The sequence below is a fragment of the Gopherus flavomarginatus genome, chromosome 14 (genome assembly GCF_025201925.1).
Source record: "Gopherus flavomarginatus isolate rGopFla2 chromosome 14, rGopFla2.mat.asm, whole genome shotgun sequence".
Classification (NCBI taxonomy): domain Eukaryota; kingdom Metazoa; phylum Chordata; order Testudines; family Testudinidae; genus Gopherus; species Gopherus flavomarginatus.
The window spans coordinates 44,073,254-44,089,600 of NC_066630.1; the positions used below are offsets into that span (position 1 = coordinate 44,073,254).

At 47.3% G+C, this 16,347-nt stretch overlaps 1 protein-coding gene across 1 annotated transcript in view; it reads right to left on the reverse strand.

Annotated features, from left to right (window-relative positions):
• Positions 1–16,347, reverse strand: part of CFDP1 (craniofacial development protein 1) — a 137,174-nt gene that overhangs the window by 87,811 nt on the left and 33,016 nt on the right. The window contains exon 5 of the mRNA XM_050922442.1: positions 1,392–1,502. Coding sequence (XP_050778399.1) covers positions 1,392–1,502 — 111 coding nt within the window. The remainder of the gene's footprint in view (positions 1–1,391; positions 1,503–16,347) is intronic.

The window sequence follows — 16,347 nt, forward strand, 5'->3', positions numbered from 1 at the left end:
AGGGGATGTCAGAAGTGCTTTTGGCTGAGTCAAGTCATTAGGCTGCGCTACAAACTGCTGGTCTGCAGCTAAATGTTACTCTACAACGCCAGACCATGCATGACATGCCTCCCCTCACTGGCACCCAACTCGACAACCTCGGCTCATGTCTTCAGCAGGCTGTTCCTGGTCTCTTCACTCAACTGGGCAGGGATCTAGTAGGAGGCAACTGGCCCCACTTCATTCACTCCAGAAGCAGAATGTTTTAAAGGAGTGCCCTCATTACTCATTCAATATATTTGTGTGGGGTGCTAAGACTTTTGGAGGCATGATCTTTTGTGCTGCAGTAAATTGAGTCACATACACATTATTGCAAAGTGTATTGTGAGAGAACTTGTCTGTCCTTTCTTGGCACTCGGGGGGACTGTAAGGGAGGCAGTGCAGGAGTTGCTAATCTGCATCTATCCTGCACACTTTTTATGTTAACAGCTGACAAGTTGTGCTCACTTGAGCCCTGTATCTCCTGAGAGGCAGCCTACTCGAGTTCAAAGCACCCACATTCCAGTGAAGGGTGCATGTTTGTGGACAGGATTCAATTTAGACGCAACCCTTAACCCGAGTTAACTTTGTTGCGAAGAATGCCCTACATGACAAGCACACTACTCCAGGATTCTGTCACATGTGACAACACTAAGCTTATATACACATTCATTCCTCGAAGGACCAGACTCATCCAAGGAGTATTAGAAGTCTTCATAATGGTCTGTTTACATTTCCCCAATTTAGCTAACAGGCAAGACAATATTCAGACAGATAATTTCAAAGTTGACGATCCAGCTGCAGACGCTGAAGAACTCAAGCTTTACCAGTTAATATCAGAATTAACTCACAGCAAGAAACTGTCCTTTCAAACACACGCTTTAGGCTGATGAAATAACAATTTAGTGGTTTTCATTCTAACCACATTCCGATCAAACTCATTTTAGGTCACTCCAAACCCAAAGAGATGGCTTAGGCCTAGACAAAAATCCCCAATAGAACCTGGAAGCATCTCTTGTGTGCCCTAGCTGGGTAAGAAGGTTGTGCTGAGTTTTTCAAGCTGTTCATAAGGACGAGTGTCACAGATCCATGGAGGGGATCTGACAGTCTTTTCAGACCTTTAATATCACCTGTTGAGACGAGATGATGTAACAATAGAATTAGAGCCTGATCCTGAGAACTACTGAGTCCTGGGAGTTGTGCATGCTCAGCACCTCACAGAATCAGGCCTCGAGTGCTCAGTCCTGCTCCCACTGAAGTCGGTACAAAGCTTCCTTTGGCTTTGACAGCACAGGTTGGGCCTTACGCCCCAAGCAGGCCTCCTTCCTCCCCACAAGCTCAGGCACCCCTGGATGTAAAACACATGCACTCACCCAGAGACTGTTGGAAGGGAAGCAGGAGCCATTGGCTGCGGTTTCTCCTTCTCTTGCTGCTTCAGGAAGAATTTGGCTTCTTTTGAGGCAGGATCCACTTCTTTAGTCACCCTGTGGCACAGGAGAGACAAAGCCATGTGTCAAAGCAGAGACTCACACAGAATGAGAATGAGAGATCCAGCAAGGGAGCACAGGAAATATCGGTACCAAAGGCGACACTGGGCCACATGCATTGTGTTAATTCCCCTTCTATTAACCACTGCAGGCGGAATCAGCACGTCTTGATGAGATCCCATTCCAGTTGCAAACTGTCTGTATTCATGTCACAATGAAATGACAGCAGATTAGAGCTAACGGGGCTTTAGAAATGAACAGAAATGTTTTTATTCATTCAAACAGGCCCATCTCACTGGAAGCTACTAAATACCCCAAAAGGGTCGCTGGAGGCAAGTCTGTTCTTTAATTGGATGCCTGATTTCCTCATTTGCTGGTCTTCTGTGATAGCATCTCTCCCACCCACACTTCCCCACCAACAATGGACTGGGCTGGTGACTACCCCCGTGACTGATGCTGGAGCAGAGAACATGTCTATAGTGACCACGCTCCGACTTAATGCTGAAAGCAGAAATTTGCTACAATTTTCTAGCTGCTATTTTCGTTTCAGGCCTAGAGGATACAAAATATTGAACTTATAAAAAAAAAAGTCAGCATTGCATCTGCTATGGAGAATATAAATATTAGAAAGAAAATCTCCAGAAAACCACTCTATAATGAATCATTCAAAATATCCAGCTAGTTTAGTCTCCTCATTTTTGCTGCCTGCCCCTAGCAATGTGTTTTGCAGGCACTCAGCTGCTCCTAATGAGCTTGTCCTGTTTTTTCAAACTAAAAGCCTCACTTCCTTATACAAAACTTAAAGCCTCTCACAACCTCCTTGAAGTTCAGCATCCGAAGCCTGAAAACATCCTAAAGGAAGTGGTGTGCCCCCATGCAGCTAATCACTGCTCCTTTTGGACAGCCTTCACCCCACCCACCGCCAGACCTCAGCTCCATTCATTCCATTTGCTGGATCTGCCCGCTGAACAGACTCCTTTCAGGTCAACACAAATGCTCGTTCTCTCGGAAAGAGACTGTGTAAAAATCTCTTCCTCTGATTTCTAAGACCTGCTGCCTGGCAAAATCCAGACCCACTGCTGCTAACTTTTTACTCCTCATAACCCTGCTGAGCCAATGCCGCTATGAAGAGCAAGCTGGAGCTACCTGGGTCCCTACATGGGACATGAAACAATTGCTGACTATAGACTCAGACCTGAAGGTTATCGTGTCATCTAGCCTGATCTGAGCATTGCAGGTCACAGAACCTCACCCACCCACTACTGTAACAGATCCATAACCTCTGGCTGAGTTACTGACATCCTCAAATCTTGATTTAAAAACTGCAAGTTACAGAGAATACACTCTAGTTCAAAGCAGCGAGTGACCCTGCCCATGCTGCAGAGGAAGGTGAAAACCCCCCTGGGTCCCTGCCAATCTGACCTGGGGGGAAATTCCTTCGCAACCTCAAATATGGCAATCAGTTAGATCTTGAGCACTTCAACAAGGCCCACCATCTAGACACCTGTGAAAGAATTTTCTGTAGTAACTCAGAGCTCTCCACATTTAATGCCCCATCTCTGGCCGTTGGGAATATTTGCTACTAGCAGTTGCCGACTGCCTAAAATGGCATGCGTCCCATCTCATCATGCCATCCCCTCCATAAACTTATCAGTCTTAAAACAAGCTAGGTTTTTTGTCCCCATTGCTCCCCTTGGGAGGCTGTTCCAGAACCTCACTCCTATGATGGTTAGACACTTTCATCTAATTTCAAGCCTAAAATTGTTAATGACCATTTCCACATTATCTCTATTTGTTCTTGTGCCCATATTGGCCCTTAACTTAAATAACTCCTCTCCCCCTCTGGTGTTTATGCCTCTGATGTATTTATAGAGAGCCATCATAGCTCCCCACAGCCATCGTTTGGTGAGGCTAAACCAGACAAGCTCTTTGAGTCTCTTCTAGTAAGGTAGGCTCTCTTTTCCTCTGATCATCCTAGCAGCCCTTCTTTGCACCTGTTCCAGTTTGAGTTCACCTTTCTTAAAGCTGGGAGCCCAGAACTGCACACAGTATTCCAAGGGGGGTCTCACCAGTGCCTTGTATAATGGTACCAACATTTCCCTGTCTCTGCTGGAAATACTTCACCTGATGCATCCTAGCATTGCGCATCACATTGATGTCTAACAGTCTGTCATAAACAGATAGCTAAGGGTTAATGTCTCTTACACCTGAAAAGAAGTAACCTGAAACACCTGACCAGAGGACCAATCAGGAAACCAGACTTTTTCAAATCTGGGTGGAGGGAAGTTTGTGTCCGAGTTCTTTGTCTTGAATCTGTCTCTCTCTCGGCTATGACAGGATTTCTGTCTCGTGCTTTCTAATCTTCTGTTTCCAAGTTGTAAGTACAAATATAATAAGGCAGTAAGGTTTATATGGTTTTCTTTTGTATTTACATGTGTGTAGTTGCTGGAATGTTTTGCATTCTATTCTTTTTGAATTCTATTCTGTTTATTCATATTTCTTTTAAGCAATTGACCCTGTATTTGTCACCTTAATACAGAGAGACCATTTTTATGTATTTTTCTTTCTTTTTACATAAAGCTTTCTTTTTAAGACCTGTTGGAGTTTTTCTTTAGTGGGGAACTCCAGGGAATTGAGTCTGTGCTCACCCGGGAATTGGTGGGACGAAGAAGTCAGGGGGAAATCTGGGTGTGTTAGATTTACTAGCCTGACTTTGCATTCCCTCTGGGTGAGGGGGGAAGAGAGATTAGCTCTCAGTAATTCTGTTTTCCAGGACTGGGAACGGGGAGGGTGGAGTCCCTCTGTTTAGATTCACTGAGCTTGCTTCGGTGTATCTCTCCAGGAACCAAGGGAGGGAACACCTGGAAGGGAGAAGGGGGGGGAAATGGTTTATTCCCCTTTGTTATAAGACTCAAGGAATTTGGGTCTTGGGGTCCCCAGGGAAGGTTGTTGGGGGGACCAGAGTGCCCCAAAACACTCTAATTTTTTGGGTGGTGGCAGCTTTACCAGGTCCAAGCTAGTAACTAAGCTTGGAGGTTTTCATGCTAACACCCATATTTTGGACGCTAAGGTCCAAATCTGGGAATAGGTTATGACACAGTCATCCTGTGATCAACCCATACACCCAGGTCTTTCTCCCTCTCTGTCACTTCCAACTGATATGTTCTCAGCTTATAGCAAAAATTCTTGTCGTTAGTCCCTAAGTGCATGCCCCTGCACTATTAAATTTCATCCTATATCTATTATCCCAGTTTTCGAGATCCTCCAGATCTTCTCGGATGACATTCCGATCCTCCTCCATATTGGCAACACCTCCAACTTTGCATAATCCCCAAATTTTATTAGCACAGTCCCACTTTTCATGCGAAGGTCATTAATCAAAATGTTAAATAAGACTGATCCCAAGACTGATCCCTGAAGAACTCCACTAATAAGATTTCTCCAGCCCATTAGTTCCCCTTTCAGTATGACCTGTTGTATTCTCCCCTTCAACCTATGTTCCAATCAGTTACACCAGAGCAATCAAAGGAATGCAATGAGGTTACATAGGGGTCACTGAGGTCACAATCTGTAACCGTTTATTACAGTTGATGTGCAAGAGGAAAACCCAGCCTAACTCTCATATCCTTGGATAAGTTTCCAAGACTGGCAGTGAGAAAAATGCTGTCAACTTGTTGACTTGGAGACATTGACAGGGGAACAGATGAGGAATTCCCACAGTGCTGTTTATACAGAGTCAACATTCAGCGACAACAGCACCTTAAGGCCAGCAAGATGCAATAAGGTGAGGGGATGAAAGAAAAAGACCTTCATCTTCCTCCCTGAAGCCCAAATATGGAGGGAAAGGAATGTTGAAAAGTAAATTAACATCTGTGTTAATTGATTCTTGCCCCAGCCTTGTTCATTCAGTGCAGAAAGGAGAGATTAGCTTCATTTTAGCTTTGCCACCTGCATTTCCAATGGGCAGCAGCCACATGGACTGAAGTCTGTTTCAAAGCAAGGAATATTTAGAAGTGTCTGCAGATCAGATTGAAAGGGGAAAAATTTATTCAGGAAGAAGCAAAATTCTTGTTACAGCAGCATTACAATTTAGAATATCCAGAACATGCTGCCCATGCACAGCCCTCAGAGATAATGTTCGTGTCGTGCTGTATTTATATACAACCAGTTATTGTACTTTTCATTAATTTCATTAGACAGAATAAACTCATCGCCTTTATGCGGCAATTAGCTGGAACTCCCCAAGGAGGCCTATCAGCGGTGGATGCCAGGCTCAGATTAAAACCATTGCAGTGTCTATTTATAAATGCACCAGCTCAATAAGCTCAGTTCCCCTCACTGCTGTGCAGCAAAATAGGCTCTCCTGCATTTTGCACAAAGATGACAGCTCATGTAGATGCTATCCTGGCTGTTATCAGCCCCGCACATGCTTTCACCCAGTCCTGAAGTGTGCCTCCAAGGCATAAAGACAGTGACAAACAGCCATGAGAAACATCAGAACAACCCAAGGGATACAGGAGTTCAAGAGACATGGAACGGAACTCTGTGGCTCTACTGTCCCCTGTTCTCCAATTTGCCAGGGGAGCTTAGCACTTGGGAGCCAAACTCTCTGTTCAACTCCTTTCTGGAACTTGATAGCCTTGGCCTGGGGAAGACGGCAAACAGAGAGCAGCAGTCTGGGAATAAAGCAAGGGTTACAGGAGGAAAATTTAAACTGGGAGCAATGCCTCTATTAACTCTGTATGCTCCGATCAAGAATAATGGCCCATAAGCTCTTTAGAGCAGGGACAGCATCTAGCATAATGAAATGCTGATCCTGATTGGCCCCCATCACTCTGGTATCTGAGCACCTCACAATCTTTACTGGATTTATCCTCATTTGCACCCATGAGGCAGGGCAACCCTATTACTCCATTATACAGATGAGGAATGGAGACACAGAGAGACTAAGTGACTTGCCCAAGGTCACCCAGGCAGTCAGCAACAGAGGAGGGAAGTGAACCCGGGTCTCCCAAGTCCTAGGTTAGCCTACCTAATAATAGCAGTGACTGCATGGGAGCGTACGTTGGCTTTGAGTAGATCCTCTCCTACTGGTGCTGCCTTCAATGACACACAACTGGAAACAGCTTATAATATTCTGCATTTCTGGAGCTCTTTTTCTCAGGCAGTGCACCAGCATTTAACCTCACAACCCCACTGTGTATTTGGTAGTGCTGAGCGAACTGCAGTGCACAAGATAAGCCACAGTACATGCCCAAGGTCACAGAGCCAGGAACAGCACTCAGGAGTCCTGGCTCCCTCTGCTCTGGTCTCACCACAAGACATCATTGCCCCAAATTATTAGGAAAGAAACTGGCCAAAGAACATTATTAAGTTTAAGATTCCCAAGAAAATATCTGACTAGATTTGCTTGTGTACAATGTGACAAAGAGCATACAGCAGAGATGCCCAGTGAGCACAGTCACATTAGCTGAGCTTCCACAGTTCACCCCCACCTAGCGCTAAATCCAGCAAGACTACGGCTAGGTCCCTCAATGAGAAGGCAGGATCAGGACCGAGGAGGCCCTCTGCGCTTCAGTGAGAGGAGACAGGCTTGCTTCACACCTCGGCTTAGAGCAACAGCAGTGGTGGCTGGATGTACAACAAAGCACTTTGTCTGCAATTAGTTATCACTCCTTTTGGCCTGTCAACAGCTGCTCTGAATTTATTCTTAAGAAATCATTAGCCATCGCAGCACCAAGATACAGTGCAGAGCGCAGCCTGTTTCGCCAGCACAGCACAGCTGGGGACGGAGACAAGCATCAGGAAACGAATTAAAATGAAGAGAATTATCTCTGAAGATCATTCCATCACAAGAGATCTATACTGCCTCATAAAATGACACAAAAGAATTCGGCAGCAAGGTACGGCTGGGCCGAAGCCGGCAATGACTTTGCATCGTTCCAACGTAACTGACAAATGAAAGAATATTAAAAGGCTCTGATGGGCACCTACTCAGAGCTTGTACATTTCATCCATCCTCAGATCCCTGGCCAAGCGAAAGTAATAACGGAGGCCAGGTTCTCAAGAGACAATAGCTTACCATGCACTAACCTAGGTACTCCCTGCTCTGCACTAACAGAACTGGGAACCGCTAATCCATCTGGAAGAAACAACAGTGATTACTAAAGAAAATTACAAGACCTTTTGCTACTAAATACTTGGTAGGTAACTATTTGCCTGGCTGTTTACCAGGATCCTATTCACACTTTCTTACCGAGGAATAAACATGAAAATAAATATATTGTCAGCATTAAAATAAGTACAGACGTGTCTCGCCCACTCATGTACCCTGTAATTTGCACACACAAATCTGCTGCCTCTCCTCATTTCTCTATGGAGATTTAATACAGTAGCTGAGTGCTAAAATGAATTTCCTCAGACTTGTACAAAATATAATAATACGAACATTGTCGTCATTTGTATGGCACTAGCATAAGGAAAGGCAGTGTTGCCTAGTGGATACAGCAAAGGACTGCACTCAGGAGACCTAGCTTCTATTCCTGACTGGCAGTGGCCAGATGAGGACCTTATGCCAGTCATGTTCCCACTTCATGCCTTAGTTTCCCCATCTTTAAATTGGAGATGATGTTACTGACCTCCTTTGTTAAGCAGTATGAGATCTACTGATGAAAGGTGCTAAATAAGAGCTAGGTATTATTAGTGCCTGGGAACCCCTGACACAGGGCACAAGACAGCACTTTCCCCAAAGACCGGCAAAGAATCCTGTGGCACCTTATAGACTAACAGACGTTTTGGAGCACGAGCTTTCGTGGGTGAATACCCACTTCTTCAGATGCATGCATGCATCTGAGGAAGTGTGTATTCACCCACGAAAGCTCGTGCTCCAAAACGTCTGTTAGTCTATAAGGTGCCACAGGATTCTTTGCTGCTTTTACAGATCCAGACTAACACGGCTACCCCTCTGATACTTGTCCCCAAAGACCATATATTCTAAGTACAGTACTAACGATATCACTAAGGGTGTCTAACATTTACAAGCTACATATGAGATTGAGTGAATACTTGAAAACTAACCTAAGCCACCTTTGTCAAACAAACGCATAAAGCACATTTTGCAGTACAGTGACCTTGCTTTTGAGATATTAAATTGTGAAACCCAGCACTTCACAAGTCTTCCAGTCATTAGTGAGGGTCTGACTACAGGGCCTGAAAAAGTTTGACGACATCCTCCTCCTATCTGGCTAGTAGTTCTTTTGATCCAGTTTTATAAATAATATTTCATTCATAGATCTCAAAGCACTTCAGAAGGAGGCCATATTACATATGGGGAAAATTAAGGAAAAGAAAAGAAAAGCAACTTGCCTACAGTCATAAGACAGGTGAGGTGCAGAGCTTGGAACAGAGCCCAGGACTACGGAGCCCTCTCCACTAGACCAGTGGTTTTCAAAGCCGGTTCGCCACTTGTTCAGGGAAAGCCCCTGGCAGGCTGGGCCTGTTTGTTTACTTGACACATCCGCAGGTTCAGTCAATCACAGCTCCCACTGGCCGTGGCTCACCACTCAAGGACAATGGGACAATAGGAGCTGCGAGAAACGGCGCGGGCCAAGGGATGTGCTGGACGCCTTCCCGCAGCCCCCATTGGCCTGGAGTGCAGAACCTGCAGACGCGGCAGGTAAACAAACCAACCAGGGGCTTTCCCTAAACAAGCAGAGGACCGGCTTTGAGAACCATTGCTCTAGACCACATTGCTTCACAGAACTTCACCATGGACAGACAGAACAAATACAATTTCCCTTAATGCAGCACCTCCTGTTTTTACCAGGAGCCTTATGCAGACAGACAAGCAACCCTTCCACCTCACTCTGCATCCCCAAACTCAAAACCTAAAACCAGTATTCTAACAACCATTTCTTAACGCAGGATGAGTAAGCGCAGTCGACGGGGGTGCCGCGGCAGTCGACTTGCCGCTGTGAGGATGGCCAGGTAAGTCGAACTAAGATACTTCGACTTCAGCTACACGAATAGCGTAGCTGAAGTTGCGTATCTTAGGTCAAATCCCCCCTGCTAGTGTAGCCCAGGCCCTAGCCTCACATCAGTCCCTGGAAAAATCATGGAGCAGGTCCTCAGGGAACCAATTCTGAAGCATTTAGAGGAGAGGAAAGTGATCAGGAACAGTCAGCATGGATTCACCAAGAGCAAGTCATACCTGACTAACCTAACTGCCTTCTATGAGGAGATAACTGGCTCTGTGGATGAGGGGAAAGCAGTGGACGTGTTATTCCTTGACATTAGCAAAGCTTTTGATAACAGTCTCCCACAGTATTCTTGCCAGTAAGTTAAAGTAGTACGGGCTGGATGAATGGACTATAAGGTGGATAGAAAGCTGGCTAGATTGTTGGGCTCAACAGGTAGTGATCAACGGCTCCATGTCTAGTTGAGGCACTCCGCTTGAAACCAGCTGCCAAGGATCGGTTTTGTTCAATATCTTAATTAATGATCTGGAGGATGGCGCAGACTGCACCCTCAGCAAGTTTGCAGACGACATTAAACTGGGAGGAGCGGTAGATACGCTGGAGAGTAGGGATAGAGAACAGGGGGACCTAGACAAATTAGAGGATTGGGCCAAAAGAAACCTGATGAGGTTCAACAAGGACAAGTGCAGAGTCCTGCAGTTAGGATGGAAGAATCCCATGCACTGGTACAGACTAGGGACCGAGTGGCTAGGCAACAGTTCTGCAGAAAAGGACCCGGGGTTACAGTGGACAAGAATCTGGATAAGAGTCTACAGTGTGCCCTTGTTCCCAGGAAGGCTAACAGCATTTTGGGCTGTATAAATAAGGGCATTGCCAGCAGATCGAAGGACGTGATCATTCCCCTCTATTCGGCATTGGTGAGGCCTCATCTGGAGTACTGTGTCCAGTTTTGGTCCCACACTACAAGAAGGATGTGGAAAAATTGGAAAGAGTCCAGCAGAGGGCAACAAAAATGATTAGGGGGCTAGAGCACATGACTTATGAGGAGAAGCTGAGGGAACTGGGATTGTTTAGTCTGCAAAAGAGAAGAATGAGAGGGGATTTGATAGCTGCTTTCAACTACCTGAAAGGGGGTTCCAAAGAGGATGGATCTAGACTGTTCTCAGTGGTGGCAGCAGATGACAGAACAAGGAGTAATAGTCTCTAGTTGCAGTGGGGGATGTTTAGGTTGGATATTAGGAAAAAAGGTTTCACTAGGAGGTTGGTGAAGCAGTGGAATGGGTTACCTAGGGAGGTAGTGGAATCCCCTTCCTTAGAGGTTTTTAAGGTCAGGCTTAACAAAGCCCTAGCTGGGATGATTTAGGCCTTGGCTACACTGGCACTTTACAGCGCTGCAACTTTCACGCTCAGGGGTGTGAAAAAACACCCCCCTGAGCGCTGCAAGATGCAGCGCTGTAAAGCCTCAGTGTAATCAGTGCCGCAGTGCTGGGAGCGTGGCTCCCAGCGCTGCAAGCTACACCTGTAAGGGATGTGGTTTACGTGCAGCGCTGGGAGAGCTCTCTCCCAGCGCTGCCGCTCCAATCACGCTCACACTTCAAAGTGCTGCCGCGGCAGCGCTTTGAAATTTCAAGTGTAGCCATACCCTGAGTTGGGGATTGGTCCTGCTTTGAGCAGGGGGTTGGACTAGATGACCTCCTGAGGTCCCTTCCGACCCTGATATTCTGTGATTCTATGACTATCAGCACTCAAGTGGTTTAGCTGATTCCTCGCTGCGAAGTGGGTGGGTCCCAGCTGAGGTTAAATCATAGTTTGGAACTGATACTCCCAGCCTCCCAGTTACACTAGGTAAACCCTAGTGTAACTAGGAGGCTGCCAGGCGAACACCCCTTTGTGGCTAGGGATGCCTCTGCAGTGTCCTGCCTACTGTTTCCCTTTCTTCAGGTCTCCTTAAACCAACTCCACATTGTCTCTCTGCTAATTGCAGCCCTTCTTGGGGTCTGGTTCTCCATCAAGTTAACAAAGTTCCCAAAAAGCAAACACAAAACCAAATCTTTCACCCATCCTTAAGCTGGGTGCTGCTCCTCCTTCACAAGGTCTGAGCAGCTGGGAAGATGCAAGGCCTGGCTTGCCTTCCTTTTCTTCTCTCAAAGGAAAACAAAATGTTCAGCTGGGTGTTCTTCCCCAGCCCCAAATCCCTTCTTCAGGGACAACCGCAGAAGACCCTCTCTCCCCACAGATCCCCTTTAGCTCTCATCTCACTGAACTCCCTTATGCTTTATAGTAGGATGACCAGATAGCAAGTGTGAAAAATCAGGACAGGGGGTGGGGGGTTATAGGAGCCCATATTTCAAAAAGTCCCAAATATCGGGACTCTCCCTATAAAATCAGGACATCTGGTCACCCTACTTTACAGCTTGGTTCAGCCCTCTCTTGTTAAATGCCTTCTCTGGGAGCACCTGCTTTGGTACAGGGGCGCTGGCCTTATTTCAATCACAGAGGGTCAGCCACCGCGTGACACCAGGTAAAGGTTGGTGTATGTGGACACAAACGGGGGTTGGGCTAATACCTGGATCAGAGCTAGGTTAACTGCAGTGAAGAAATGCCCACAGTTACCCCTAGTCATTGGGTAGCTGTAAAAAAAAGAAAAACAGACACCCCTCCCACTCCCAGCCTTTTCCATGCCAAGGAGCCCTTGCCTCTGCAAACAAACTGGGAAACGGGAGAATAGGGGTATGTCTACACTACGGGATTATTCCGATTGTACCGAAACTGGTTTTTAAAAACAGATTGTATAAAGTCGAGCACACATGGCCACACTAAGCACATTAATTTGGCGGTGTGCGTCCATGTACCGAGGCTAGTGTCGATTTCCGGAGCGTTGCACTGTGGGTAGCTATCCCATAGTTCCTGCAGTCTCCCCCGCCCATTGGAATTCTGGGCTGAGATCCCAGTGCCTGATGGGGCAAAAAACATTGTCGCGGGTGATTCTGGGTACAGCCTCACCCCTCCCTCCGTGCAAGTCACAGACAACCATTTCGCACCTTTTTTCCTGAGTGAACTGCGCAGACGCCATAGCATGGCAAGCATGGAGCCTGCTCAGCTCAAGACAGCAATCATGGACGTTGTAAACACCTCGCACATTCTCGTGCAGTCTATGCTGAACCAGGACCTGCAAAACCAGGCGAGGAGGCGGTGGCGGCTACGGCAGCGACGAGAGTGATGAAGACATGGACACACAATTCTTTCAAACTGCGGGCCCCTGTGCTTTGGAGATCACGCTGGTAACGGGGCAGGTTCTAGCCACTGAATGCCAATTTTGGGCAAGGGAAACAAGCACAGACTGGTGGGACTGCATAGTGTTGCTGGTGTGGGACAATTCCCAGTGGCTGCGAAACTGTCGCATGCGTAAGAGCACTTTCATGGAACTTTGTGACTTGCTTTCCCCTGTCCTGAAAAGCCAGAATACCAAGATGAGAGCAGCCCTCACAGTTGAGAAGCGAGTGGCAATAGCCCTCTGGAAGCTTGCAACGCCAGACTGCTACCGGTCAGTCAGGAATCAATTTGGAGTGGGCAAATCTACTGTGGGGGCTGCTGTGATGCAAGTAGCCATAGCAATCATTAAGCTGCTGCTACGAAAGGCTGTGACTCTGGGAAATGTGCAGGTCACAGTGGATGGCTTTGCTGCAGTGGGATTCCCTAACTGTGGTGGGGCGATAGATGGAACCCATATCCCTTGGCACCGGAGCACCAGGGCACCCAGTACATAAACCGCAAGGGGCACTTTTCCATGGTGCTGCAAGCACTGGTGGATCACAAGGGACGTTTCACCAACATCCACGTGGGATGGCCGGGAAGGGTTCATGACGCTCGCATCTTCAGGAACACTGCTCTGTTTAAATGGCTGCAGCAAGGGAATTACTTCCCTGACCAGAAAATAACAGTTGGGGATGTTGAAATGCCTGCAGTTATCCTGGGGGACCCAGCCTACCCCTTGATGCCATGGCTCATGAAGCCATACACAGGCAGCCTGGACTGTGGTCAGGAGTTGTTCAACTACAGGCTGAGCAAGTGCAGAATGGTGGTAGAATGTGCATTTGGCCGTTTAAAGGCGCGCTGGCGCACATTACTGACTCGCTCAGACCTCAGTGAAACCAAGGTCCCCTTTGTTATTGCTGCTTGCTGTGTGCTCCGCAATCTCTGTGAGAGTAAGGGGGAGACCTTTATGGAGGGGCGGGAGGCTGAGACAAATCACCTGGCCGCTTATTACACGCAGCCAGACACCAGGGCGATTAGAAGATCACACCAGGAAGCAGTGCACATAAGAGAAGCTTTGAAAACCAGTTTCACGACAGGCCAGAGTACAGTGTGACTGTTGCGTTTGTTTCTCCTTGATGAACCCCCCCCTCCCCTCCCCCGATTGACTCATTCCCTGTAAGCCACCCACCTCCCTCTTCAATTACCACTTGCTTTCTAAGGAAATAAAATCACTCTTGTTTAAAAATCATGTATTCTTTATTAATTAATTATAAAAAGAGGGAGAGAACTGACAAGGTAGCCCGGGTGGGGTTTGGGAGGAGGATAGGAGGGAAGGAAAAGGCCACTAAAAGAATTTCAAAATAATGACACCCTTTTGGTTGGGCTGTCCATGGGGGTGGAATGGGCGGGTGCACAAAGCCTCCCCCCACGCGTTCTTAGTCGTTTGGTGGGTGAGGAGGCTAAGGAACATGATGAGGAGGGAAGGTGGTTATACAGGGGCTGCAGCAGCACTCTGTGATCCTGCTGCCATTCCTGAAGCTCCACCAGATACCGGAGCATGTCCATTTGATCACGCAGCAGCCCCAGCATTGCATCATGTTTCCTCTGATCTTCTTGCCGCCACCTCTCATCTCAACCGTCTCTCCTCTCCTCACTTTTACTGGCATCTTTCCTGTACTTTGATACCACGCCCTTCCACTCATTCAGATGAGCTCCTTCATTGCGGGTTACTTCCATGATTTCCGAGAACATTTCGTCTCGCGTCTTTTTTTTCCGCCGCCTTATCTGAGATAGCTTTCGGGACGGAGGAGGGAGACTTGAAAATTTGCAGCTGCAGGAGGGAGGGAAAAAAGGGAGAGAAGTATTTTAAAAGATACATTTTACAGAACAATGGTTATACTCTTTCACGATGAACAAGACTATACACATTACATAGCACATGTGATCTCAATACAAGGTCACATTTTGCATCTTAATATTGAGTGCCTGTGGCTTTGGTGTTAGAGATCAGACGCAGGTCTGGGCAGCAGAATTCGGCTTGCATGCAGCCACGGTAAGCCACTGTCTTTCAACTTCTGCAGCCTTCATATATCCAGAGCTCTCCTTTCCCAAAAAGCAAGCAAAGCCCGTTGAGTGCTGCTTCTTTCCTGTTAACGTGTAGCACCAGATCTGCCCCCATCCAATTCTCTGGGATGATCGCTTTACCCCTCCCCGCACCGCGTGGCTGGTATCATGGAAGATCGCTGCTAGCCACCGTCCCCTCACCGCGTGGCTGGTAGCAAGGAAGATCCCAACTAGCCAAACGCGAAAAAGCTCAGCGCCCATCACCCCCCCACCCCCTTTTTGGCTAATTTCTTTTAAGCCACAGGCAAACAGCCCAACCATCTCTGCCCCTTAATTAAATTCCTGTATTTCAACCAGATTACCATGAACGATATCACTCTCCTGAGGATAACACAGCGAGACAAAGAACGGATGTTGCTTCAGTGCCAGCAAACACCGGGACCATACGCAGCTAGGCTTTGTCATGCAATAATACCAAATTACTTGCTACATGCATGCCGTGGTCAAGTGTCCTACCATGGAGGACAGAATAAGGCTGCCCTGCCCAGAAACCCTCTGCAAAGGCTTTTGGAGTACCTCCAGGAGAGCTTCATGGAGAGTCCCTGGAGGATTTCCGCTCCATCCCCAGACATGTTAACAGACTTTTCCAGTAACTGTACTGGCCGCGAATGCATCCCAAGTCCTCAGGGCAAATTAATCATTTAAAAACGCCTGTTTTTAAACTATGTTTTATATTTACAAAGGTACACTCACCAGAGGTCACTTCCATGGCTTCATTGTCTGGGATAGTGGCTTGGGAGGGCTGGGAGGGTACTTCTGCCAGGCTGAGAAAAAGCTCTTGGCTGTTGGTGAGAACGGTGTGCTGTGTGCTCTCTGCAAGCTCGTCCTCCTCTTCCTCCTCCTCCTCATCTTCCCTGTCTGCAGAATCCTCAGGCACAGCTAAGATTACCTCGCCTCGGAATGGGGTGGAGTACTGGTGGCGGACCCTCCTAGAATTGCATGCAGCTCAATGTAGAAGCGGCATGTTTGCGGCCCTGCCTCGGACCTTCCGTTTGCTTCTTTGCTTTGCTGGTAGGCTTGTCTGAGCTCCTTAACTTTCACATGGCACTGTACTGAGTCCATGGTGTGGCCTCTCTCCATCATGGCCTTGGAAATTTTTTCAAACGTTTTTTCATTTCATCTTTTGGAACTGAGTTCTGTTAGCACGGAATTCTCTCCCCATATAGCGATCAGATCCAGTACCTCCCGTGCAGTCCATGCTGGAGCTCTTTTTCGATTCTCAGACTGCATAGTTACCTGTGCTGATGAGCTCTGCGTGGTCACCTGTGCTGATCAGCTCTCCATGCTGGGCAAACAGGAAATGAAATTCAAAAGTTCGCGGGGCTTTTCCTGTCTACCTGGCCAGTGCATCTGACTCCAGATTGCTGTCCAGAGCAGTCACTATGGTGCACTGTGGGATAGCTCCCGGAGACCGATACCGTTGAATTGCGGCCACACTAACCCTAATCCGAAATGGCAATATCGATTTGAGCGCCACTCCCCTCGTC